Raw genomic sequence first — 26,251 nt, 5'->3', positions numbered from 1 at the left:
AGTACCGGTAAAGAAGGAGCATTGCGGGGCAGGGGGACACACAAGCTTTATCATATTGTAATTCAGATGACCAGGATACAGACAGGCTATATCCTGTAAAAGTTTACTTCAAGATTAGGTATTTCCTAGATCGATCAACTTATAACCCTCTCCATCACAGAAAAAAATTAATGCAAGTATTCTTACTTCGAAAATTCCTAGCGAATCTTTTGGAAACTACGTATTATGAATATTGTAGATAGATTATTTATAACGGACTTCATACTACTGGTACTGCTACTGTTGGCCCCATTAAGGGGAAATTACATTAGACACAATAGACACATGCTGTAGCAGCAGGACTGAAACTAAATGACTCACCCAATTAAAATATATGGAATCTAATGATTTTACTTCTAAAGAAAGGGCAGGGCTTCCTACATAATGACAGGTAAAATATAATTACGGGGAAACCAACAGTCTTGGCTTTGTTCTTAATACATGAAGGTAGCTGCTGTCATCTAAGACAAATACATAAAATGCAGGTCGTTCCTTTAAACTGAGGAGGAAAAATATTCAGTTCTGGGTGTGGAGGTCTCAAGCCAGTTTTATTGGGCACTTTGCCAATGTTATGAAAGCAGTATATCACGTAAGGCTGGTAGCCTACTCTCAAGAAAAAAATACAACTGGAAAAATCAGCATGTGCAAAAAAAGGTGCAACCTGGGCAGGGGAAAAGAGGAAGGAGAACTGAGAGCACAGTGGTAGAGCACAGAAGAACACTATGGTCTATATGAGCATTATTTATGTTTAGAGGGATGTGGCATCCACACAGGCTCAGACCACCAAAACACCTCTATAAAGAGGTTAGCATTATCTTGACAACTTGAATGGGGATATGTAGCCCTTACAACTATCATTAGAGACTTATGAAAAGAAACACTTCAAATAACTCCTTACCTTAATTAAGATTCATAAACTCAGCCTCCTGCAGCTGTTGAGATTCATCTCCTGTTTTTGTCTGGAGGTCTAGGGTGGGGATCATTGTGGAGAGCACAGACCCTGGCAGACATGAATGCTAACTGCGCAGCTGTCTTCGGAGGCACGCTACTGAAAGGACTCGGCATTCCTCCTCAGAGACCAGGCCTGAGATGCGCAGTTGTATTTTTTCACATTTAAAATTGCATGAATGCTAACATACAAAGTTGAGAGTGAACACGCGTCATCCAGTGATGTGCCTGTTCTTTTACATAAGAGGTAGTCAGGAAACAGCAACATGAGTACCTCATCCCAAACAGTGAAGTTTTTCTAAATCTAGATAATTGCTCTCTGGAGCTTGAATTGTTCTCTGGACTTGGGACAAGATGCAACAATATTTTTCCAATGAGGATATGAATTCTAGTTAGATTTATTTCCAAACTCTCTAGTAGGTAACCATCTAGCCTGCTCAGATGTCTACAACTAAACCATAAGATCCACAATTTTTGCTGAAACACGCTGTTAGTAATTTAAGAAGAAAAGAGAAAGACATTGTATCAGAACCCAGACTTCTGCTGAGGCTGTACCTCTTTTGTGGGTGACCAACCTTCACTAGTGCTAACCATGCTGTATCCTTCACTAGCAGTAAATGCTTATTCTCGCATGCATTAAATTCACAGCCTACAGAACATTCTCAGTCAGGGCATGCTAATATTATGACTTGATACTACATGGGATATTTTTGTAGCACTTGATATATAGAGTGCCTCACAGTTTTCATATTTTGTTCTCCTGACAGCCCTACAGAGTAGGGTAAAATTTGTACTATGCAGAAGAAGGTCTAAAAGCAAAGAAACAAAGTCATTTGCTAAATATCAGACTGGAAGCTATGACAGAGCAGGACTCAAACTGGTGTTGATCAGCTATCCTTCCTAAAGTGCAATACTTGGAGAGATACTGTAAGGATTTTGTAATGAAAGCTCTAACTAATGAGTAACACTTTCAATACAAAGACATACAACACTTTGAAAACAGCTACTGTCTCAACTACTGATGTTCTCTAAACAAAAACTCCTACACTTCCTCACACTAATGAAGTAGGACTAAAACAAGTAGCTTTAAGTTCAAGCATCAAAAAAGGGAAGAAAATCTGTCATGGGGCAAAGCGCAGTAGAAAGCCTCCGCAGTCAAACTTGGAAAAGAAAGCATGGTCCTGTGGAAAGGGTGCTGCGTTACTAGTTCTGCTAGAGACCTGTTGCATAAACCATCTTGTGTACTCATGCCTCTCATTTATCTGTATGATAAAACACTGTCTTCCTTTTATAAACTTACTGCCCTACCAGGGGAAAAAAAATTAGCTAACTAGATAGCATGAGCTATTAGAAAATAGTTTTCTTAACGGCAGGGATTTTTACTCATGTCAGTATCCCAATTTTTTAATATTTAAACAAAGATGGTACCTTCATGGGGAGAAACCACTTTCTTCAATTCCTGCATGTCTGCATTCCTGGTTTTAGAGCTGGCACCCTTTGTGCGTCAGCAAAGGCAAGGAATTGGGGAACAAACTGTTTCACCAAGAGCACAGAGAGTCACACAGCAAGACACCGTGCTAACAGGGCAAGAAGGAAGAGGGCCTACTCAAGAAAGCAATAAAACATGAGGGAAAAACAGGCAAATTAAGTTATGCAAACAAAAGGAACGATAAAAAGCACAGAAGAAACAGAAGGTCCTGTACACTGAACAACAGAGAAAGGAACTGCAGGGGCAGAAAGCAGACTTAAAGCAAGGAAAAGTAAAACAGCAGCATGTAATAGGAGATCCCCACAGTACAGGGTTGAATGTTATATAGCAAAGGAACCGAATACGGAAAGACTAGACTAAGCTGCTTTGCTATGATTTTACTTGTCTCGTATTCAGATTGGATATGGCTCAAAATAAAGATACAGGCAGCTGAGTAAGAATGCTAAATGCACATAGGAAAGGAAATAGTTGTTCCTCCGAATTTGTCACCAGCACCAATTGCTGGTCATTCAATTCTGTTTCCCTTTAAGCTTCAGACAACCTCACTTCACATGGTATTCACCATGGAATGACACTTCTCAGCACACAGGATCATTATCTCATTTCTAAAAGCACAAGAGCAATCCCTGGAAGGGTAACCTTCAGTTTGGTGATATGAAGCATCAGAGCAGTTTATATACTAAAGTCTGCTTCTTTATTAACAAACCAAGATGCTGCTTCTATAATAGCTTTTATGGTTTCAAAAATTACAAGCCCACCTCCCTGTAGGCTCAGGGGGTGGAGCATAGGGGGTAACCGTGACAAAGTGTTTTAATCTTTCTGTAAGAGGAAATAACGGATGGGTGGATGTAACAAAGCCAGATGCCAAGGCCTGAAATGCACGTAAGATCTCAACCTCATAGCAAATTAGGGAAGTGGGGGGCAGAAAAAAAGGACAGCTACAGCATACCAGAAGTCATGCCTTTGCTTTTACATGATAGTATGCAAGACAGGAAGTCCGTCTTCATTGTATTTTAAACAGATTTTCATACCTGCTTTCTAGTAGTCTGTTTTACGACTGATTAATGTGGCCTTTCACTGACTAGTATTAAAGGGAATGATAATGGCCTTTTAGAAAAACACAAATGCATCCCAATTCAGTGTAACAACTACCCCACAGCTGAGCAGTCAATGATGAACACCACCATAGTGTCAGGTGATCGTATTTTTTTTGTAATTAGATGCCTAAACCCTAAACACCAGGTTTAGGATCTCTTGGCAGAGATCCTGTCTCCCAGCCAACAACCCAACTGCATGAATGCTTACTGCAATTCACTCTTTTGTTTGTATTGCTCTACTGCTAAACAGCCAAACACAGCACACTAAAGTTCTCTATCTGTTGCTAATTCACTGTAGCTTCAGCCTCTTTATGGAAGCTTGATAGATAACATTCAGCAAAGCACAGTGCTTTGAGCTTCCATTTCAAGGCAAGTCAAACAACATAAATACTAACCTTCTTTCGGACCTATTATCATGCCACAAGTGTTTTGAAATACAGGCTAGAACCACAACAAACACATGTTTCTCTAACAGCCTACAGGATGAGACAAAAGAGCATGACTGAACATTTAGCCTGCAGACAGCTTTTCTGTGTTTGTTTATGCAAAAGTTAAGTCTAAACATCTCCATAAAACAAGCAAGCATTATTCCCATTTTAGAGATGAGAAGTGCACAGAAGCAATAAGCAGTGACTCTTAATTTGAGGGCTCAGATTACCTAGCAGAAGTATCAGATTTAATGTCTTTTCATGCATGAAAGGTTGCCTGCATACTTACACATAAACAAGCTGGAAAACCTCTCTGACTGGCAGATGAACTTATCTAGGATAAAGCCCAACAGAAACAAAACAACTAAAGAGGAAGCAGTTCAGCTCTTGAAGGCAAAAGCAAAATAAACATGTATTCCCTTAAATCTTAAGACAGCTACATCTGCCTTTTGATATGTGGATCTTGCCTGCTTTCATAAACCAACAGTTACTTAAAACACTCTTCACTGTAACACAGTAATGTTGAAAAAAACCCTCTACTTCTAACAGAAAAATCTTTTAGCAATGGATAAATTAAGTCAAAGCATTGTAGCACCCTCTCGTGGTAGGCTGGAAAATCACCTTCTCCACAAGCAACTGCAATTGATCCTTTTACCTTCTTACTTGAAAATTCATGCGGCCTCCTGTGTGCTGCCCAGGCTCCTCCGCTAACATGGTAGTTCTGCCCAGCAGGAGGCTGTGCTCTCTCATACTCACCTGCTCCCTGCTGACAATGCAGCCCGTGTTTCAAGGCCCGCTTCCCTGCTTGAACGTAACAAGGTGAGCTTTGCGCGGAGAGGAGAAGGCTAAAGAAAGCGGAAAGGCTGTCTAAGAGGTTCCCCACAGTCAAGTGCTGTTCTTGTTCAGGAACAAAATACTTACTGGCAATGCCTCACGCATATCAGCTGCAGTGCAGTTCTCTAACGGCTGATGCACAACAGAAAACATGCTAATAATCAGCACTTGTGGATACCATTCCCCCATGTGTAAAGCAAGAAAACTAGCACAGCTCACCTGAGTCTAAACAGCCTATAATTATGCTGCCTTAAGGCATGCCAGTTTCCATAGCCCACAACCCAAGTGGCTAAGTCACTTGCTAAGGGCTAAGTCCATCCACCTGTGGCTGAGCAGGTACTGAGAGACCAGCTGAGCATTATTCTAGAGCTAGGCTGCACTAGAAGCAGTTATATGCTTTGCCACCAACCCTTAAAATGAGAAAAACATTTTATTTAGCAGAAACACTAACAAGGCACACAGAAAAAGTCATTGCACCTCTATTGTCATGGTGCAAGCTTGCGTGCTGATGGAAAGACACATACCAAGTGTCTTATTCAAATTTAGCTTAACCATTTGACAAAAAATAGATGGAAGCTATACAGACTTACATCAAAATAAGAAAGAACTTCTGTACAAGACTACAGACAAGCTTAGCTTTGACAGACTCAAGTGTGTGGCCTATTTCAGCTTCTCAAAGCATATCTGTACTTCTAACCAGGAGCTAAAGTGCAGGAATTACCACACAATTAAATGACTCCGATTTAGAGGGCAGTACCCTCTCAAAACATTTTACCCCCAAAGAAGTTAAATATATTTAATTATGATGACCTAAAAACATAAAATGAAAACATTTTCTGACAAAACAGGTTTAGTACTGTTGTGACAAAAGCAAGAATTAAACCTACTAGACTTCCATTTCACAGGATAGCCATGGCAGGCTACTCAAATCATCATTTGAGCATCTACGAATTTTGCACATTAATCCTAAGCCATCTAATGCACCTCTGGAAGAAAAAATTATGAAAAGTGGGCTAGTTGTCCTTCTATAGTTCATATCAGACTCAAATTTATTAGATTACTAAAAAAAAAATAGATCTCAGTTTCTTCTTACATGAAAAAGCAGCTCCTTTCTCACAGCTATGTTGTAAACCTTAATATTCAGAATTTTTTGGGATCCTGAAGAAAAAAACCTAAATATAACTTGAAATACTAGCACCACAAGGCACTATATACCAATTTCCTATCTATTCCAGGGATCTTCTCTAGACAAAGCCTTTTTAAATCTGATAAAGTACCTCTGCTTTCTCTGTTTACTCTTGGAATTTAAAAAAAAAAAAAAAAGCCACAAATCACAATTAAGTAAAACCAAAAAATATCATCCTGAATAACAAGCATACAATTTATGATTAGTGGAAAAGTATTTTGCTGTGCTTCACTGGGTAATTGGGCCAGAGCACAGGTTTCACACTGGTATCAATAACAAAAACACTGTTCATCCCTCCCCAAGCTGTATACGTCTCCCTGCCTCAAAAAAAGAAGACAAAATCTACCAAAACCTCACTCATCTTCCTAGTCAGCAGAAAGTGCTAGAATTCTCCGAGGCCTGCAGAGAGGTGGCTCTCACTATTTATATACGTTACTACCACAAATGATAAAGCTCATCGTGGCTTACTTGATGCCAATCCAGTTAGTAAAAAAGCAGGTTTGAAAGCAAACCAGAATTGAGTGATATCACCACAAACTGATCAAAGAAACAACTTTCAGAGCATCTGTTCAAGGTCTTACCCATACAACATCCTTTATGCTCTGATCAAGGTGCCATTCTAAGAGTAACTTTACCGAGACTCAACTCTATTAATATCAACAATATTCTACAGAGCACATGCAGGACATTCAGCAATTTAAAGTTCAAGTTTGAAGACTTTAACTTTAGTCTCTTAAATCTGACCCTGAGAGCTGCCAACAATTAGACTGACTTTTTTTTTTTTTTTTATATGCTGGTTTATAGATGAAAAAACTTAATTTATAGGAGAAATGAAGCCACAAATCAGCTCTCAGACAAAGGACACTGTTTCTGTTTCACTTGTACTGAAGTGAACGGTGGACATAAAGAAAGCTCTACAATTAAAACCTGTGTTCTAAGAAAAAACTGCATTAAAAACAAACAGTGAGTAAGTCCATGCTTATGCAATCCAGCTCAGGCCAGTATAAGCTTGAGTTCTGCTGCATCCAGTGACTTAATGGAGGAAGGAAGCTATGCCATTAACTATTTCAGATCTTCAAGGTTATTCAAATCTCTAAGAGTCCGTTTCACTCTTCCTAGATGACGTAACTTGTATCAATTTCTAAAAAGTTTGCATAAACAGACTTTTTTTATTGCTAAACAGTCACCATAGTTTAATTAACTGGCAAGTTCTGACAGACTAGATTGCTGGACCAGAAATAACACTTGAAAATTATTTCTTTTTAAATCCCTTCAAGGCTAATTAAATAATTTTTCTGGTTTTCTTCTACTATTAAGTAAATTTCAGAGACACCAGTATAGCTGTATTTTTTCTCTACTTCTGCTCTTGGCTTTCCTAAGCAGCAACACAAAATTGATATTCTCATCAGTTGCACAGCCTCCCACAGGTTTCTGAATAGCAGCAGTAAACTGAACAGTCTTGTTAACTCCATGACACTGCTGGTTAGCAAAATGAACCCTGAGCAGCACAGGCTTTGAAATAATCTTGAGAAACTGAGTTGACCCTGTAAGCTAAGGAAGACCTCATTATATTAATTTACACTCCATCTTGGGTTTGAAGGGTTATCTTCACAATCCAGGGGCTACAAAATTAGAATGTACCAATGTTTTTGGTTTTTGTCTAGAAAACAGATCCGTGCTCTGTAAACACCTTTTAGACCTCTGATGTTTCGGGTAAATGTAGGAGGTAACATTAATCTACTTGGATATGACAAAATTTAAACAAGCTTCTAGGCTAGGCCATGTTGGAGTGTACATAGATTTGTGATGAGGAAGTGTTTCTTCACTTTGCAATTCTTATATGTTTTGGTGTGTCTACTGTACAGGCACACTACTCCCTACAGTCAACTTCTCCAAAAATTATGGGTCTAATTGAACACAGAACCTGAAAAACAGGAACACTTCATGACCTATGCTACATACTACCACCGTAATAGCCAATATTAATATCATTTCTTTCAACCAGAAGCAAGCCTGACACCTGTTTCAAAATTAGCCATGGTGTTGAGCACACTTAACCTGCAACAAAAGTAATTACTGGTATCTTATGCCAATCCGCTGTAAATCCCACATGTAAACTTTGAAGAGTGTATGTATGTATTCACTATTCAATTGTACTTGATTCTACCTCTGGTAAGAAAGGAGATCTTGCTGGTGGGTTTTCCTTCCCAAAACGAACAGTCCTACACATTAACATTTGGTTGTGCTCCAGGAGCTTGGAACTCTTAATCTTTTTGTGCCTGATATCAGTCATCAGCTATGTCAGCCCTGAATTGGCCAGGCATTTGCACTAGATGATCATTGCAGATCCCTTCTAACTGAAATAGTCTATTTTATTCTATTCTATGTGGGGAAACCCCCCAACTGGTACGCTGCCCATTGCAGGGACATCCATCAGTAATCTACTTCTAACTTAACATACATCAGGTTAGCAGGCCCACCTGTCTCATTCAACAATGATTAAATATACCCAAGATTGTATTTTAAAACATTATCTCCAAAGCTGAACAGTCAAAATACAACCTCCAGTATACCGAAATGCACGATTAGGGAGAAGCTGCAACATCATCTTTTACTCTTTTCTCTTTTTCCAGTCTTTCCTTCTTCCCATTCTTTCCTCTCCAGCATTATCTTTCTGGAGATACTCTTCTCCATAGCTGTTCATCCTACATATCCTAGTTGAGATGACAACAAACAGGACAGCACAGACACGCCTGATGCGTTGTTGTTGGGATTATCGTAGGAGAAAGGAAGGAGAAATACACTGGGAGGTGCATAGGGTCACAAGTCCAGAATGTTCTCATCCTCCTATCCTCTAATTTGATTCCTAATTTGACCCCAACAGCAGCAGGAGATGGTTCCTATGGCTTTGCCATATATAGCTTATAGCAAGAAGCTACTTCAGTTTCACTTCAGTATTAAATAACAACAACACAGAAACCCCCCAAACAAACCAGGAAAGAGCTCAAAATCCAAACCAGTAACATTACCAAATTAAAGGATGGATGCACAACTGTCCTATAGAAAATGAGTTTTCCTTCATTGAAGAGCTACTTTTCTTACGTAATTGTAGTCCCAATTCTCACATCACTATTGTCATAGAATACTTTCAAATCAACCTAAGTAAAGCTCCAAGTTTATTAACACATGTAATTATTTTTAATGGAAGTATCGTAGTAAGACTAAGATCCAAAGGACAGCGTTTGGGAGGGAAGGACAGGAGAAGAGGAAAGGAATTTCTTGAAAAAGTTTCATCTTAAAAGAAATATGTTTAAATGGCCTTTAAAGAGCACTAGAAGATTGAAATAAAATCAATTCAATTCTTAGTGAAGTATTTCTGTGCAGCTTTGTCTCCCCCTCAAAAAAGGCAAAGTTATTTTGGGACTGTTTTTTGGAATTCCTGTGCTGATTTAGCTGATTCTGAAAGCCACCTATTAAAAAGTTAATTTATACCCAGCTGCAGATAAGCAATCATACTGGCAGATGCACATGTCTTTATAGAAAGCCCACAAAGCATACGAAACTTCCTAAGCAGATACGGGTAATATAACTAAGCTTTGTTGTTGTGGTTTACAGTGTTACCAACAGGAAGCCTCAATGGTTTTGTAACAGTCACTTATTCTAGAGAGAATAATCTCTATGGATAATACCAAGATCAGCCTTTAAAATAAAGTATTTCATAACCACAAAACCAGAGAAATGTCAGGGATGATGCAGTAACGGTGAGAGAACCATTACTTCAGACCCAACAAGTCAACTGTGTTACCCCACTCAGCACAAGCTTTTGTTCTTTCCTGCTGTGTTGAGGGAAAGAGAGACTGCTGGTGGTCCAAACAACTATGAGAAACATTTCTTTACCAGTAAGTACTCTTCTGAATGCTGTTAAGAAGGAACCTGTATGCAGATTCACCTGCAAAGCCAGTCAAGGGCCATTCGCACTACAGCTACCAAGCTTTGCGTCATTCATAATTACATCCTGTTGAAAGAACTACTAACCGTTTGGCAAGCAGTGATTTAGGATATCAGATTCTGAAACGGTTATAATGTAGGTGAGGCTTTAGTCTGTGGTCATCCATCCCTGGTTTTTTGAAATACAACCAGGTGAAAATAAACTCAGCAGGTCACTAAACAAAACCTAACTGTATTACTTTTAATAACTTTCACACGCATCCCGACTGGAATAAGTATAAACTGCTGTTTCTTGTTTTATATCAGTTGGATTTTAACATGGTTCCTTATGAGTGTGAACTAGTCAGCTGTCAGCAGTATTTAGAAGACAGTTTACGGGTAATAAGTATACTGGAAACATTAAGTTGTGACAACTAAGAGAAATGGGCTAGAATAAATCACACTAACAATCGTCTAGCTTTATCTATAAAACAAAGACCTAAAAAGTATGATTTGGCTTCAGCAAGGACTGGCCTGCTTTAAGAACAAACTAACATGACATATGCTGAAGGAAGTGGGTCGCAGAACAGGTCATTTCTCCTGAACACCAGTGAAAACATGATTTCAAGCCTACTGTCCCAGAATCTGTAATTAGTACCAGCCATAAAATACTCCTTAAGCCAGCCCTGCTACAGCATCTCTAAGAGACGGTCCAACCATCTTCCAACTCTAATTATGTGAGCTGACAGTCCTGCTAGATTGAAAAAGATTATTTAAGCCACTTGTGACAATTTGCTTTTGTGTCCAATAGCTTACACCTTCACTTTCCACTGATTTGTTCACTTCGCCATGTCCCTATTTCCAAAAAAAATCCCACAAATTTTTTTCGCAAAACATTGCACTTGCAAGCAATAGCAAGTTTGTGAAATATTGCTAGAACAACTTGTACCACACCATCTGCTACATGTGGAGAACTGAGAAATCAGAGATCTGTCTGGGCTTTGAAATTTGATTTTTAAGCTAGTTCTGACTAACATCTTTTGAAGTAACTTCATTTCAGTCTTACCTTCTTCAGACTATGTTTCCCTGCCTATGTGAAAAGTACACAGGAAATATACATACGCCAGGAATTACAACAGATCGGTAGTCTGTATTATATTGTCCCTTCCATAGAGTTGGTAGAGTCCTCTCGTTTGTGAAATAGAGTATGCAAAAATCCCAACAGAAGACAAGGTATAAAAACGAGTATTGAATGCAACTGAATCTGCAGGAATAATTTAGATATCATGGAGAATGACGCAATAGAGAGCACGCCTATAATTTCATGTTCTACAGGAGATGTTCCTCTAGACACTTAGCTGAACTATCCTTTATTCCCCAAATAATTAGTTAAGAGTTATTTATACATTATGGTCCCACAAGATTTCTGATTTACAGTACAAAGAGTCAGGCACTGAATACAGTGATTATATTCCATCTGCACAGGGCATTTACTGACAGGAAAGTCTGCAGGCAAGTAGCTCTGGCCCGAGCTTGCTGCATTTCACTGGGATGAAAAATAAAGAACATTTTAGGCAGCCCACAAAGTGCAGTTGTTAAACTGACCCTATTTTCTGTCCTTCTTTCCATTTTCCTGTATCCAGCCCTTCAGTTTCACTGAATTTCAAAGGGATAGTGTTATTTATGCTTCTTCCTATTTTAGAATGTTTTTATCATGTGGCACAGCACTCCAACTGCCTTAGGGGAGCTTTAATGATAATTTTATTTTTAAAAGTATAGGCTTATCTTGCCTGACCTTGATGCACATAGTAAAAGGTTGCTAAACTCCTCCTCTAGAAAACAAAACAGGGAACAAATGTCCTGCGCCTGCTGGATCAAAAGCTCAAGTGTGTCAGAGCCTTCCGCTACCCCAAAATACATCACCAAGGCAACTGCAGCAGTATTGCAAACAGGTATTGCAAAGGCTTCCTAGCCAGGATTTAAATAATCTGATTTTCCTGCAGTTATGTTTTCTACAACACTCAGCAAGTCTTTTCGGAGATGAAAAGCATGCTAACACCATTCCAAAGAATATCTTGGTACAGTAGGCAGTTATCGCTGCTCTTCAAAAAGAAAATTAGAGCATGTCATTGTTGGAGCCGAGTAGAGTCCATGCAACTTGGCAGTTGTTGGTTGTCATCAGTTGTACCCCTTCCCTCAAACAAACTACTGAAAGGATAAGCAGATAACCTGCTTCCCTGTTTTCTCCCCTGTTCCTTTTCTGAAAAGGAAAGCAAACTCATCCTGTAATGGCACCAAGTACTACTTATCTTTTCTGGTTGCACTGAACTGTAAGAATTTGATCATAACTAGTGTTCAGTACAGCTTCTCCCTCTTGAGTTGTTGTCCCTGCGGTACTAGTTAATTCTGATGCAGTGTACATGGGAACACCAGTGTTTGAATAATCCTTCTGCTTACACTCTTCCTTTCTAGTACCTTACTAGCAACCAACATGCTTCATGATCCATTGCTTGCTTTTATAAGTCACAGATTACGTGCTAGGAATGCTCACAATGGGGCACTTTGAAGGGCTAATTGCAAAAGGCTGCAAAATCCACAACAGTCTTTTGCATCTTGGAGAACTCTGCTCCACGGATAACAAATCACATCAGCATATCAGCTTGCTTAGGACTTTTCTGCTCAACTATACAGCCCTGCTCACAGAATTCCATACTGCAATGACCTGAAGCCCCCAGGAGTCTAGGTTTCTGTTCTCATGGTAGAATAGTGGGATGCCACAATACAGATTTCCCTGTTCTTTCAATAAAGCAGAAAACATCTTCAAATTCCTTGTTTCTTCCAAAAAATACATCCCGAAGTAGGTAGTGCCTGTATACCTGTAGCTCTTCTCCTACACAACTCTAACAGTGAACATGCTTGGGACAAACTGGTTCAACTCAATCTCTCCATTTTTCAAGGGCAACTACACTTCAAGTTAGTTGCGTAAAAATGTTCTTGTCTCTGGTTTTTGGTAACCTAGCATAAGAGATTTTACACTTTATTGATTTGACACAACCCGTTCTTCAAAATCCTGTAGCAAAATGGGTCTGAGGCTGAAAACATTGTTTACTTCCATCCTTTTCATAAACAATCCAGAAGAAGCAACCCCTCAAAATGCACTTTGGCAAGAGTACTTAGTAAGGTCCACATCGTTCCTGGCACAGTATAGTATGAAATCTGCCAACATGAGCTGAGGCAGAGATCTATACCTGTAAGGGTCTAGCACCAGTCAACAGATTGTCTTCCTCACACCAATGAATGCATCAAGGAAAGCCAAGGAAGGTAGATAATCCAGGCTTGTCCTTAGACTGGCTGGTTTAGTCAGTGATCCAAGAGTGCTAGCCCATAATCCTGTGCTTTTTCCGTCACTTTTCATACACTGTGAATACATATCCTAGAGACAGGATGGAAGGGTCAGGTTCCGAAAGAAATTACTAGAAAAGAGGAATATGGATCAAGCAGTATATCGCCAGCAACAACAGCGTCTCAGCAAAAGAAGCGCAGCACTTAAAGAAAGCTAGCAGAAAGCCAGGTTAAGTAAAACAGGAGAACAAGGTCAGTAAATGAAAAATAACAACAGAAGTTGAGAGAAAAAAAATTTCCTCAGACAAGGGGAGTCAGGATCACAAGAACAGAAGTTCTCTGAGAAAGCAACTGAACTCCAGATTCAGGAACATGACAAAAATCTTTGGTTATTGCCCAAGATAAGTATTTAAATAGGTACCCAACCTTGACTAGTATTTGCTATAGATTATTAATAGTGAGTTGTTCACTCATTTCTAGTAAAATGTGCATAGACTCAGGGAACAATTTAACACAGCTGAGGTATTCACCACGATGGGATGGGAGTTTGAAGCCTGCCCTGAAACTCTCAAAAACTGGATTGCCAAAAACCCCACCCCTTTTACATAACCTAAAAGAATAAAAAGCTGTGTCTTGTTTTCAATAGACATATCTACCTTTACAGTCTGCAAAGAAAATAACAGAAGCAACAAAAACCTAAGTAAAATTATATTCACTACCTTACCGCTGAAGCAGGTAACCTAAGCAATATAAACAGCAATTATTTTAAAAGATATGATTGCTGTTATCACAGAGAAATGTTCTTTTGATATGCCACTGAAGTTTTATTCAGAGCATGTTGGCTTTCCAGGCTCATTCTTGTTTCTAGGTCTAGGGAAGGCAGAGCAGAAGGGCTGTGCAGAGCACATAATTTGTCTATTTGGTGTGCATGCATGCTTAAGGAAGCTTTTTCTCTCCATTTCCCTGCCACTACATGTAAATAATTCTCCCTACCTTCTACCTTTAAAATTCAGTAGGGCAGAGGGAGGAGCTAGAAGGATTTATTCAGGATGCTGCACTAAATTACTACTAAAACATGCAGCAATAAATAAAAAGATGCACTAGAGTCAGTCTCAACTGTGTTATTCTGAAATAACTACATGTGCCCACATGCTGCACCGTACTTCCCACAAACGTCCTTTCTGTCCTTGCTTTGTAAGAGCAAGAACCAAACAGTCATCTTGGTACCGAAACACTAAAAGACAGACAGTTTGTCATTACCAGGAGTGCTCTTGCCTGCTAAGTCCCACTTTGCAGTCTACACAGTGATTTTGCTCTGCTGCTAAAGACTTAAGACTTCAGCATACTGAAAGAAGCGGGATACGTGCGTAACTTCTGAGATCTGCTCCTAACATTGTGAATTTACAGCATTGGTCTACTTTATAGTAATGTTTCTGACGAAGTGCCTTTTATAGTACAAAAACACAAGGATGACAAAGTAAAACATGAAGTTGATGATACTACGGTTGAAAGCTGCAATAAAATAGTAATCCTTAGTTTTAATTGTAGTAATAGCGGGTCAGGCGTTTCAGCAAGCATGGAGTTCTGTTTTGGTTTTAAAGTTGATACTGCTCCCTGAACTCAAAAGCTGTGATAACACTAAGATTTTAAGAACCAGATTTAGTGCTGCGCTCTTGTTTTGATAGATACTTACGTGTCAGCAGTCACAGCAGATGATATTTACATTTAGACTGCTGGTTGCATGTTCCTTAATCTTTTTGCCTATGCTCATTCTATTGAGCAAAAGAAAATATGTATTGTCAGAAGCAGCCTTGCTCTATAAACACTGACATCGCTCTCCACCAAAAGCCAAACCAGCCAAGCTCTCCATAGCAGATTCAGTTCTTTAGGATTAGAGATGCAGCCATGCATCTATTCTCAACGTGCTTGTCAAGGCAGACAGGTTTCAGTTGATCATACCTTCCAAAACTTGGGCATTATATCAAGATGTTGCCAAATAGATATAATAAATAAAAAAAAAAAAACATAGTTACAAAGAGGGATTTGAAGTTGTGGGCTCCTCCTAAGAGAGATTACAGAAAGTAACCATGTTGCATTAAACATTTTCCAGTATCAGTTTATAGCAATAAGAATAGAAGTGGACAGGCAAAAACTTCAACTGAGAATCATATGGCAGCTATAATACCCCTGTCAAAACAAAATTGTGTGCTCTGTCAGGAGCTATACAGCCACAGAGACTAACAGATCTGGAAGGGCAAGTTATAAGCGCTTCAGTAAACAGAAAGACAAAGCACATGCAGCGTTTACCTTTGTAAACAAAAGCAGAGCCAGGAACCGCTGCAGTGACAGCTATCAAGCACTGCAAGTTTTGATTCCCGGCGGTGCCACCTCGCTCCTGCTGTGGATGGCGGCGAGTCGCCGTTCCCAGCGCCGGGGGAAGTTTCTGCGGCCCCGAGCTCGCTGCCAGGCCCCGGGCTGGGCCGAGGCAAGCGTCCCCCGGGACGTGGCAGCGGCGGCAGGGACTGCCCCGCTCTCCCCGCCTGCGAGAGGCGCCTCTCCGCACCCCGGCAACTCCCGCAACGCTCCCCTCCCCCAGTTAAGCCAACAACAACAAAAGCGGGAGGGGAGGAAGGGCGAGCGCGTCCCTTACCCCGAGCCCCCCGCCCCAGCCCGCCAGCGGGGGCCGAGCGCAGGCGGGCGCCCCCCGGCCCCGGCCCCTCCCGCCCGGCGGCGCGGCCCCCGGCCCGGCCCCTCACCGTGCTGGGTGAAGATATTGAAGCCTCCCTCGGCGGTGCGCCCGGCCGCCTCCCGCCGGCGGCCCGCCGACCTGGCCGCGCTGCTCCCCCGCAGTCCCCGCGGCTGCTGCTGCTGCTGAGGCGGCGGCTGGTGCTGGAGCCCGGCGCCCGCCTCCCCGACGCGGCCCACCTGCTGCCCCATCGCCGCGCTCCCGGCCGCGGCCCGCGCTCACATGCCGCCGCCGCTCCCCGGCCCGGCAGGCGGCCTCCCGCTCCTCCCCCCGGCGCGGCCCGGCGGCTCCCGCCCGCCTCGCCGCCCCCGCCGGCCCCCGCGGCGCTCCGGCCTGGGACTCACGGACTCGCCCCCTCAGCCCCCGCCGCCATCTTAAACCACAGAGCGCCGGGAGAGAGGGGACAGAGCGGCTCCCGCAGCCACCTCCGGTCCTCCGAGGGAGGCCGCCCACCCCGCCCCCGGTGCAGTCGGACGGCGGGGTGACGCGGGCGGCGTGGCGGTGGCGAGGACAGGCGCAGCGAGGGACCACGCACGGACGGGGACCGGGGAGCGAGGCCCCGGGTTACTCGCCGGATTGGGCCCTCCGAGGGTCCTCCGCTCTCGGCCGCCGTTTGAGGCCGGGCGACCCGAGCGAAGGCCGCGGCCGTGGCCCCGCGGCCGCCTCGCTCACGGCGAAGCCGAGCCCCGGCGCCCTGAAGGCGCTCGCGCTGTCGGCCGAGGCCAGGCTGGTTCCCCTGCTAACCCAGGCGGGCGTGAGGTGTGGAGCCGGGGTCGCGTACCCGGCGGCAGAAGGGAGCGGTGGTGGCCTGTCCCCAGCCGCAGGCATCTCCCCCTCCATGGTGAACTCCCCGGGCTCCCGCCGGGACCTGCTCTCCTCCGCCTCCTGCTCTCCTGGCCGAGGGTGTGGAGGAAGAGGAAGGCACGGCCGTGTGAATAACATCAGGCCCGTTGGTGGCCAGGCATGGCAGCAGCGTCTTGTCATCATAGGATCATAGAATGCTTTGGGATGGAAGGGACCTTTAAAGGCCATCTCGTCCATCCCCCCTGCAATGGGCAGGGACATCTACAACTACATCAGGTTGCTCAGAGCCCCATCCAGCCTGGCCTTGAATCTTTCCAGGCATCTACCACCTCTCTGGGCAACCCGTTCCAGTGTTTCACCACCCTCATTGTAAAAAATTTCTTCCTTACGTCTAGTCTGAATCTACCCTCTTTTAGTTTAAAACCATTACCCCTTATCCTGTCGCTATTGGCCGTGCTAAAAAGTCTGTCCCCATCTTTCTTGTAAGCCCCCTTTAAGTATTGAAAGGCTGCAATAAGGTCTCCCCGCAGCCTTCTCTTCTCCAGGCTGAACAACCCCAGCTCTCTCAGCCTGTCCTCATAGCAGAGGTGCTCCATCCCTCTGATCGTTTTTGTGGCCCTCCTCTGGACCCGCTCCAACAGGTCCCTGTCCTTCCTGTGCTGAGGACCCCAGAGCTGGACGCAGTGCTGCAGGTGGGGTCTCACCAGAGCAGAGCAGAGGGTGGCTGAACCTACGCTCTATTCTGAAACTAATTGCTAAACGGTCTTCTTTCAGCTTCTGTATTATTAGCATAAGGCTCTCCGATTCAAAGCAGAAGAGAGGAGGTTTTGTCCAGAAAGATAATGGTGCTTGTTGTAGTTTAGAGGACCAAGGCACTTGGAAGTATTTTGCTCTCCAAGGTAGCTGGTATTTCAGCAATGCTTTGGCAATGTTGCCTCATCATGGATGAGCCACAACGCAGCTCAGCTCGGATGCCCTCACCACATCACTGAGAGCTGACGTGACAGTGACAAATTGGCTTGGTAACGCTCAGAGCCAGCCAGCTTCCAAGGAGCCACAGCCACCTGTGGCTGGACCAACCTTTGTGTGGCTGGACCAACCTTTGTGTGGCTGTCCTGGGGTGGGAAGGTGAGGAGAAGCTCCTCCGTGAAAGTCAGTTTTCTTGCATGAAATTCCTAGCAACAGGAATTCCAAGGTCATATTCTACCTTCCCAGGGTCCTGAGGTGCTACCAAATTGCTGTCCGTGCTGTCACATGCACTCACACTGCGCCCTGCTGCAATAATAATTCTGCCTGAAATAGGGGTGGCTCATCTAGCTGGACTGGTGTGTGCTCTGACACAGGCTGGAGTAAATGGGAGTGAGGAGCACGTGGAGCCAGAAATGCCCTAACTCGCTAAATTAATGGACTAAGAACATTGGGGAGATCAGGAATTACAGGCAGACTTGCTAATAACACAAAACAAAACAGTTCTTAAAATAGTGCTGGGAACATTTGGGGTGTAGCATGGGGTACGCATTGCCAAGTCCGGGACCTTGTGTGGGCACGGTTATGTGCATATGAGCAGAGGGTGTCTCTGCAGGATGGACAGTCTCGGGCAGAACTGGCCCACATGGGTAAACTCTGCAGTGGAGATATTCCCTGGTCTCATTCCAGCTAGAATTTGCAGGGTTTGGCATTTATAAATGGTTTGCCTTGTAAACAAAATATATGTTCTCTGGAGACTGTAGAGAGACAACAAACATAGAACTCCCTCGTGCCATTTGCAGTTGCCACATAGGGTAGAACCACTCTTTAAAAACCAACAGAAATGGTATTTTTCTTTCCTAGTGCCTTTTACTTGCTGATCCTAAAGAACTATCCAGAGGAAGGCCGTTGTTAGCATTTTAAAGGAAGATGCCAGTGTCAAGAGACTATCAGACATAAGTGCACTAAGGAGAATTGGGTTTAAACACTGTTCTTATTCCTCAGATCTCATGAAAGCCCTCATTCTCCCTACCAGCAGCTTGTGCACATATAGTAGCTCATTGTGGGTTACATTAATGTCCGTCTGCATGGAACTTGTCTGACACACAGACACATCTTAACTGAGGATGGAGTCAGGCAGGGGCTTCCTAAAAAGGCCTGTTGCAAGGGGAAGAGGGCTGCAGCATGGTTACCATTTGCTATTGTGTAACACTATTTTAAGATCATGCCATACCCTATTAAAAAAGCCTCAAAACCGGTGCCCCGGCCATTCCTGGTTGTGGACAGCATACTGAACAAGCCCTGCCCTCTGACTGTGCCCCACTCAGTCCTCCAAACAACACTGTTTATATGGTATCATATAAACGGGATGCCAAGCCCTGGTTGGTGACCACTCTTTTGGAGTGCCTGCTAGAAGAGCAATGGGGATATAAACAAGAAACTCCCCAAACTGAAAATAACTCTGTGCTACTGAGTCACCAATGACACTGAGCCACACCGTTCCTTACTGTTAAAACGGGGGCTAATAAGTATTTACTCCACAAAGTGTCATGGTTATTAACCATGCAAAGATTACAAAGGGCTTTGAAGAGGTAAAATCTGTATCCATGCTACCTATTATTATCAGCTGTGATGTTATCAGCCTCATGTAGTATCAGGAATAGGTTGTTTCTCAGAAGGTAATTTCTTTTGAAGAGGTCTGGCACCGTGCATTAATGAGGCACCAGTAACAGTTACTGTGCTCCTGGCGATTTTGGGCTTCCAGTCAATCTGCCGTCTCATGAGCTGTTCGAGTAAGGGATAAAAAGGACCAAGGAACAAAGGCAGCATTGAGGTTATAGTAATGTGCCTGACGAGAAATGTGATATTTCTAGAATCACTTCTGAACTGACTTTAAATATTCACCGTATATCCATTTCTTAAAGCTTTTTCTGAGCACTGACAATGCATTGCTCCACATCCACAGTGTGCTCCAAAAATCACACAATCAAATAAGTGCTGGCTGAGCAGGCTTACGTGCTCAGCATTACATGTCACGAGCGTGCTACTGTCATCTGCCTGAAGTACGGGTTCTGTGCCAGAAGCAGCCTGTGGACAAATTGGAGACTCCTGAGCCTAACTAAGTGTTGAGTCAACTGGGCAGTTTCTCTTTGTAACTTAGGAAAAAGTAACTAGCAGTACTCTATCAGTGGCTTGAAAATTAATTCTAGGAGTAATCTTTGTTCTTCTTCCAGCTCATGTACCTTCTGTGTATCAAAGCTACACAGAGAAACAGATTTGTCTTAAACATTTGGCTGGTATTTAGGACACGGATGGTATTAGTTAAGTGCCTGGAACAACAGAGGCCTGATCAAGGCATTTGGAGAGTTCTCAAGAGTAAGGGATACGTGTGCATAACATGTCAGGATTTTTATGCTTTTATTGCAACACCAGAACAAGTTGTGGAGCTCAGGACAGCTGTAACTCCCCTGGGATGTCTGCAAAGGCATTGTGTAATGTCCACTAGATGGCCCGTGGCATTGCTGCTCGGCATCCCTGTAACACCCCGGACTTCACCTGCGTGAAAACCAGGCAGCCACCTCGTAGCCTTAATGGAGAGGTTCTGGGGAAAGGCATTAAAAAAAAAAAAAAAAAAAGATTTAGAAATCTGATAAAGACTTCGTGGCACAAGGTTAGTAACTCTGCAATAAACATCGAAAGCTTGTAAGTGCTGAGCCATTTCAGAGGAGAATGTGGTTTCTTGGTGCAGCATGTACAAGCACTCACCCTTTCATCTCTGATTGACTGCTCTTAAAATGTACTGTCTGCACAGATCTTTCATGGCACAATAGGTAGTGTTTCAGTGTTGTCTTAAAAGTTATTTTGAATCATTACTATGATTTAAGTTAGAATTTATGTACGGTGCATGCAAGATAGCTTGAGGTACTCTCATGCCTGTTCAGTGAGAGTCTATGAACATAAAAGTTTTCTGAGAAAGTATGGTTTTCTAACAGATTTTGCCCAACAGCACAGAAGGGTTTACATGCGGCCCTTGACAGATTAAATTTCCTCTGTTAGTAACTGTTCTTTCTTCCACCATAGCTAAAATAGAAACTCCACACACACACCCTCCCCCAAACACTGCATCCCACCACCCAACTCAGCCCTTTCCTCAGTGCAACCAACCTTTTGTTATCTCTTCAATGCTGCTTCAACATTATCCTCATTCCACCGCCCCTCTGACACTGCCAGCTACTAGTCTAAACATTGACACCTACCAGGAGAGCAAGCAAACCAAGGGCTTTGTGTAGAGGGAGGAAAGGGCCTGGGTGTACGGTGTTGTAGCAGGAAAGATGAGTGTGTCTGTGTGTAGAGACAGCCAGCTCACTACAGCATCTCAGGCATCCCAGTTCTTCTTTTATTTGGTCCTGTGTTTTTGTGTTAGGTGTACTGTGTAACTAACCACCCTCACGGATCACAACTGTGTGGCTGGTCCTTGTGTACCTATCTATTAACTGTAACCAGCAACACATGAACCATGCTGAGGTTTTGCAAGAACTATACCCATCATGGTATAACCCATAACCTTTTCACAGCCTCCATCAGAGTAAAGTCAGAGGTTGGCAGACATGGAGTAAGCAGATTATAGGACTTCTTCAGTAATTGTTTTCCTGTCTGATATATTTCTGTAAGTACTACAGCTGCACTGTCCTTCCCAAGCATCTGTTTAAGGCACAAAAGGTTGTGGAAGGGTATGCCAATAAGAACATTAAGAATGTTGTTTGTTTGCCTTTTTCTGTGGAAAATGTTGCCTCTACCAAACAAAAATGATGACAAGTCTCTGCATCTGCTGGGAATTGCAAATTAGTACTCAGCTTGCATAGCGCAATCACTGATAAAGTACATTTGCTGAGGTAATATGAGGTCCCTCCACAGCGCTAGCGATGATTCAGGCTTTTAAGCATTCGTCTGCAGGTGGGTCAATAGGAGTGTTTCACCACCACAGTTCCAGGGTTGCCTTAATTCATGTTTAGGAGCCTAATTTTTTTGGTTCCTAATTTGAAATCTTACTAGCTCACTGGACAGTGAGGAGGTTCTCTAGTTTGCAGATGGAAGCTTTTCTTCCTGTGTTTTCTGTTTTCTCTCCCCGAGAGGTTTGTAGCCAGAGAGCTGACATTTAGATAAGGGATAGCAAACGCTTCAGAGCACAATGCTGTACTGTGGTACCTCCATCAATGCCTCTGAGACCAACCTCATCCCGTCTTCGATTCCTCTGATGACTACTGTACTGTATTTGAATTAGAATAACCACGATGATACTCCAAAACAAAATAAAGGCTACATTAGCCAGAAAAAATATATCCTTATCTTGTTTTTCTAAGACGTGCAGCTAAAATAAGATGGAATTAGAATCATAGAATCATTTAGGTTGGAAAAGACCATTAAGACTCTGGACTTAGCAGTGCTTCCTCTCCATGCTCTTTGCTTCATGTGCTAGTTTCCCCTTTTACCTCCTTCGCCTCTATCTTCTTGCCTCCTCACGCTGTCGCTCATGCTCGGAATACTTTGCCAGCCAGCGAGTTCCCGGCACCGTCACTTCCCTTTTCTAAATCATACTGAAAACGGTGTCTTCCAAAGTTGCCCTCGTTACAATAATCTCTCTGTGATTGCACTCCCGGTATTGTTTTGAGTTGTGCACACTTCTGAATTTAGTCTTTGATCTTGTAAGGGAGCCTGAGGGTACAACTTCTTGCAGGACTGGCGCTCTGTGTTATAAATTTAGGATGGCAGGGATCCAGCCTTGCTCTGGACCACTTTGGTAAATGCCCATGTGCCCTGGCCATGAACGGTGCCATGTTCTATGCAATGTTCCTAAATAATTAAATTACTTTTAAAAGTCAAAGTTTGGTCTAAAATATTGTTATTGTTTCATTCTACAAAGTCCGGGTAGATTCTTCCTTGGCAGGCTTTTTTATTTGATCATGTGAGAATTGTAAGTGATTACTTTATCTTTCAAATGATATTGTGTTCCTTCCTCACACAGTTATATGGTATTAAATATCCATGCTTTTCAGCTTCCAGCTTTAATGTTATTTCTTTAAAAAATGCCCAGTAGCGTGAAACTACTCTAAAGAAAAATCTAATTGTACAACTGAAGCAGGAGAAAGCATCGGGGTTTTGTAAGATGTTTCCGTGAATGCGTATGTATGTGTGTGTGCAGAGAACAGACTGGTACCCAAGAGAGCAGCATGTACATTTGTAATCAAATCTCACTTAAATTTAAAATTTGTTCCTTCTGTTAAACATGCAAATATTTCCATTCTCTTTGCAAATTCTGCCTCTCTGCTCATTACCAAACCTTTCAGAAAAGACATAAGCCCAAATCTTCCTCCGATCAGGCTCTTAATGTGTTTTGTGTGGTCTTTATTTAGACTGTAAACTTGCTGAAGTAGGAAATGTCTTATAAAAAAACAACTACACTGTCTCATTTCACATCCAAATTTTTCTCCCATACCAGCTGTGTGTGTTTGCCTAGCAGCAAGTCTTCTGTTAATGAATGACTTGTTCTCATTAGCTTGTCAGGCTGGATATGTAGCCTGTAGTTCCCACTCACACAGAGCAGCGCTCCTTCCCTTGTAGCTTCTGGTAAATCAAACAATGAGATATACAAAGCCTTGTGTCTCCGAGTCTGACCTTTGTACTTGTAATCATTAACTACCACAGAATGCCAAAATAAAGTAACTAGCTGCTGGTTAAATGTATTTAACGTAAGCAGAGTCCTATGGACTGCCTGGTGTGGGGATTGTTGCAGGCTTTACCATCGGCTGCCACTTCTAAGCGTTCTTTAAAAGAGGGGAAAATTAATTCCCTGATCAGCAGAGCCAAAGGAGTTGCACTCAATACATTTGTTTTGTGAAGCTGAGGTCCACAGTGGATTCTCTGACACCTCGGAGGTTTTCAAAATGAGACCCTGAGCAGCCTCATCTGAGTGTGAAGCCGGCTGTGCTTTGAGCAGGAGGCTGGAGTAGATGAGCTCCAGTGATCCCTGCCAACTTAAATCCTTATTCTAATAGAAGTTGAATTCATCTGCAGGTTTCCTCCATTCAGAGCATTAATTAAGACTCTGTCCTCTAATTAGGCTGAATTTTTCACAAAACTTGTAGGAACTGAATATTTCTGGAACCTCTGTCTCTCTGTCTGATTTGCATAAAATTGGGGAACAGGTTCAAAAGTTACCGGGAGGTAAAAGGCAGCTGGGGCAGACAGAGAGACACTCCCTTTCCCACACACATTGGACAACTGTATAAGCCTTGTTTTCTTAAGAAAACCTTTTTCCCTTTATGTTTGTGCAGAAAACTTGTCAAGTGTGCATCTAATGAGGCCTGAAGTCATGCTACGTACTCCCAGCTGCAGCCAACCTGAAATAATACCTCCCCAGAGCCAACAGCACATTTCATACAGCTGAGGCATTTATTGTGCAATCCGAGCTATGCAGAGAAGTTGAGACATTTAGGAGTGAAACCCGGGCATCTTCTTTGTGATAGTCAGAGATTATATCGTCGTGCTCACATGAGGGTATGTTTAAGTCTGCCTGGTGCCTTGTCCGTCTCTGCCAGCAGACACGGGAGTCTGTCTGTTACCTCTCTGTGTCATCCTCAACTTTCTCATACCCGAGAGTGACAGAAAGGGGAATTTGACCTCAGCGTGCTAGAGACCGCCTGGCTGTCTGCCTTTCCCTTTTTGTCTACTCTTTCTTAGGATGCAGTCACACTACAAAATTACCTTGAGTCATCTGTCTTGGAAGTTTTTCCCATGGGTTGCTTGTGATAAAGGGCAGACATACTAGGCACATTAATAATCTGTGCTGCTAGGGGAGACGCTGATATGGCATGAATCCACTGTGGATTGTACATGCTTCTGAGATTTCCGTCTACCTGAGCCAACTTCACATCCCTCCCCAACATCTTTTCTGCAAGGGAGCAGTTCTATAGCTTCAGTCCACAAAGCTTGCCTGACCAGCCGAGAGACTCCTTTAGCAGCCACGGCAGCAGATTATTCTGTTTCTCTCTCTCCCAGTTTGCAGAGAACACACCTATCTTCCTCTGCTTTTGATGGCCCTGGAAAACGTTACTTCTGTGTTCCCGGGAAAGAGCTTCAGAGCACTTCTATTTTCTGCCTCACAGGCAAGCAGAAACTGTGAAATTATCAGCATCCTCTGTTTGTATGTTCCCTGGAGCTGTTATACTGCGCAGTCTGAAATAGAGATCCGGCCTCAGGGATTTGCTAATGATGCATTCAATCTCAGCATGGCACATGCTCATTCCTGGGGAGTTACTGAGTTAGCATTTATAGTTCTACGCTTTTCCTCTGAGTAGATGAAACCCTCTGATTTTCCCCCAGCACTGAGGTCTTGCGCGTTGGATTCTCTTCTCATGACAGCTTACTTGGAATGTCACCAGAAAGTTTTCAGCCTGGATCCTTCCTCCTAAAATCATAGACTGCGGTAGCATCACGCCAGTGATTCTCCCATAACTTGGTGTCTGATCAGCAGGCAACAGTAAAATGAGGTCTTGTTAGACACAATTTCAAAATAACAAAACATAGACTTCTGCGCTGAAGATGGGTGATTGTTGTTGTGGGCACTAGAAGCCTTTTGCAGCTGGGTGAATAAGCTCACGAATAGGAAGCAAGGGAGCAAACGGTGAGGAAAGCACAAGTGGAAAAACTGTGTGGAGTGAGCATTGCTTGTTGTTTTGATGGTGCTAATGTGGGTCCCTACTGTAGAGAAATGGCAGTGGTAAAGGATGAAGTGAATTCACTCGAGGTTTACCCTGTTCTCTGGTTGGTTTGTCAATTTGTGTTTCTCCAGCCACTTTATGCAATGAGGGAATTTTTTTTGTGGGGGCAAGGGTTGAACTAACAGGAACACTTTTACTATATTTCATATTAACTTGCTAGTGAAGACAAGACCTCTCTTGCATGACCTACATGCCTGAACTCAGAATCCCTCTCCTGGGCCTGCCATCTTCAGATTTAAATCCTTTAAACAAGCTCAAGTTTTCATCTCCTCATCCATATTTCCAAAGCATGTAAGCCTCAAGGCACTAGGCCAACAACGGAATAGTGCTGAGCACAAAGATGTTTTTGTAACCACACCAGCTCAGCCCCATGGAGATCAACTGCAGCAAACCCTGCAGATTGCTTCACCTCCCAGTGTAGTTCCATTATAGCCTCCCATTTTTACTAGTCCTCAGCTGATAGCAAAAGCTCCTCTTTCAGCTTTGTAACTCTGACTTTTATTTTTTTCACTTTCAGTGAAATGCTGTTGAGAGCTGCCAGAGACTCAGCTGTGACATAGATCTATCTGAATTCAGGGTTTTGGAAGTGTTCCTTCACGCTTGTCATCTCCTGCAATAAGCACTGCATTGTACCACGTCTGTACATTCTTTACTGCTCTACTTGTTG

At 43.0% G+C, this 26,251-nt stretch overlaps 1 protein-coding gene across 1 annotated transcript in view; it reads right to left on the bottom strand.

The window, feature by feature from the left end:
• ABL2 (ABL proto-oncogene 2, non-receptor tyrosine kinase) overlaps positions 1–16,227 on the bottom strand; it is a gene marked incomplete at its 5' end in the record, with an annotated part of 50,176 nt that extends 33,949 nt beyond the window's left edge. Inside the window, one exon of the mRNA XM_082313570.1 lies at positions 16,047–16,227. Within this exon, the coding sequence (XP_082169696.1) occupies positions 16,047–16,227 (181 nt within the window). The remainder of the gene's footprint in view (positions 1–16,046) is intronic.
• Between the last annotated feature and the right edge of the window lie 10,024 nt (positions 16,228–26,251).

Source organism: Platalea leucorodia, assembly GCF_965183815.1.
Source record: "Platalea leucorodia genome assembly, chromosome: 5".
NCBI lineage: Eukaryota > Metazoa > Chordata > Aves > Pelecaniformes > Threskiornithidae > Platalea > Platalea leucorodia.
Note: the sequence above shows the minus strand (reverse complement) of the source record. Positions and strands in the feature narration are given on the sequence as shown.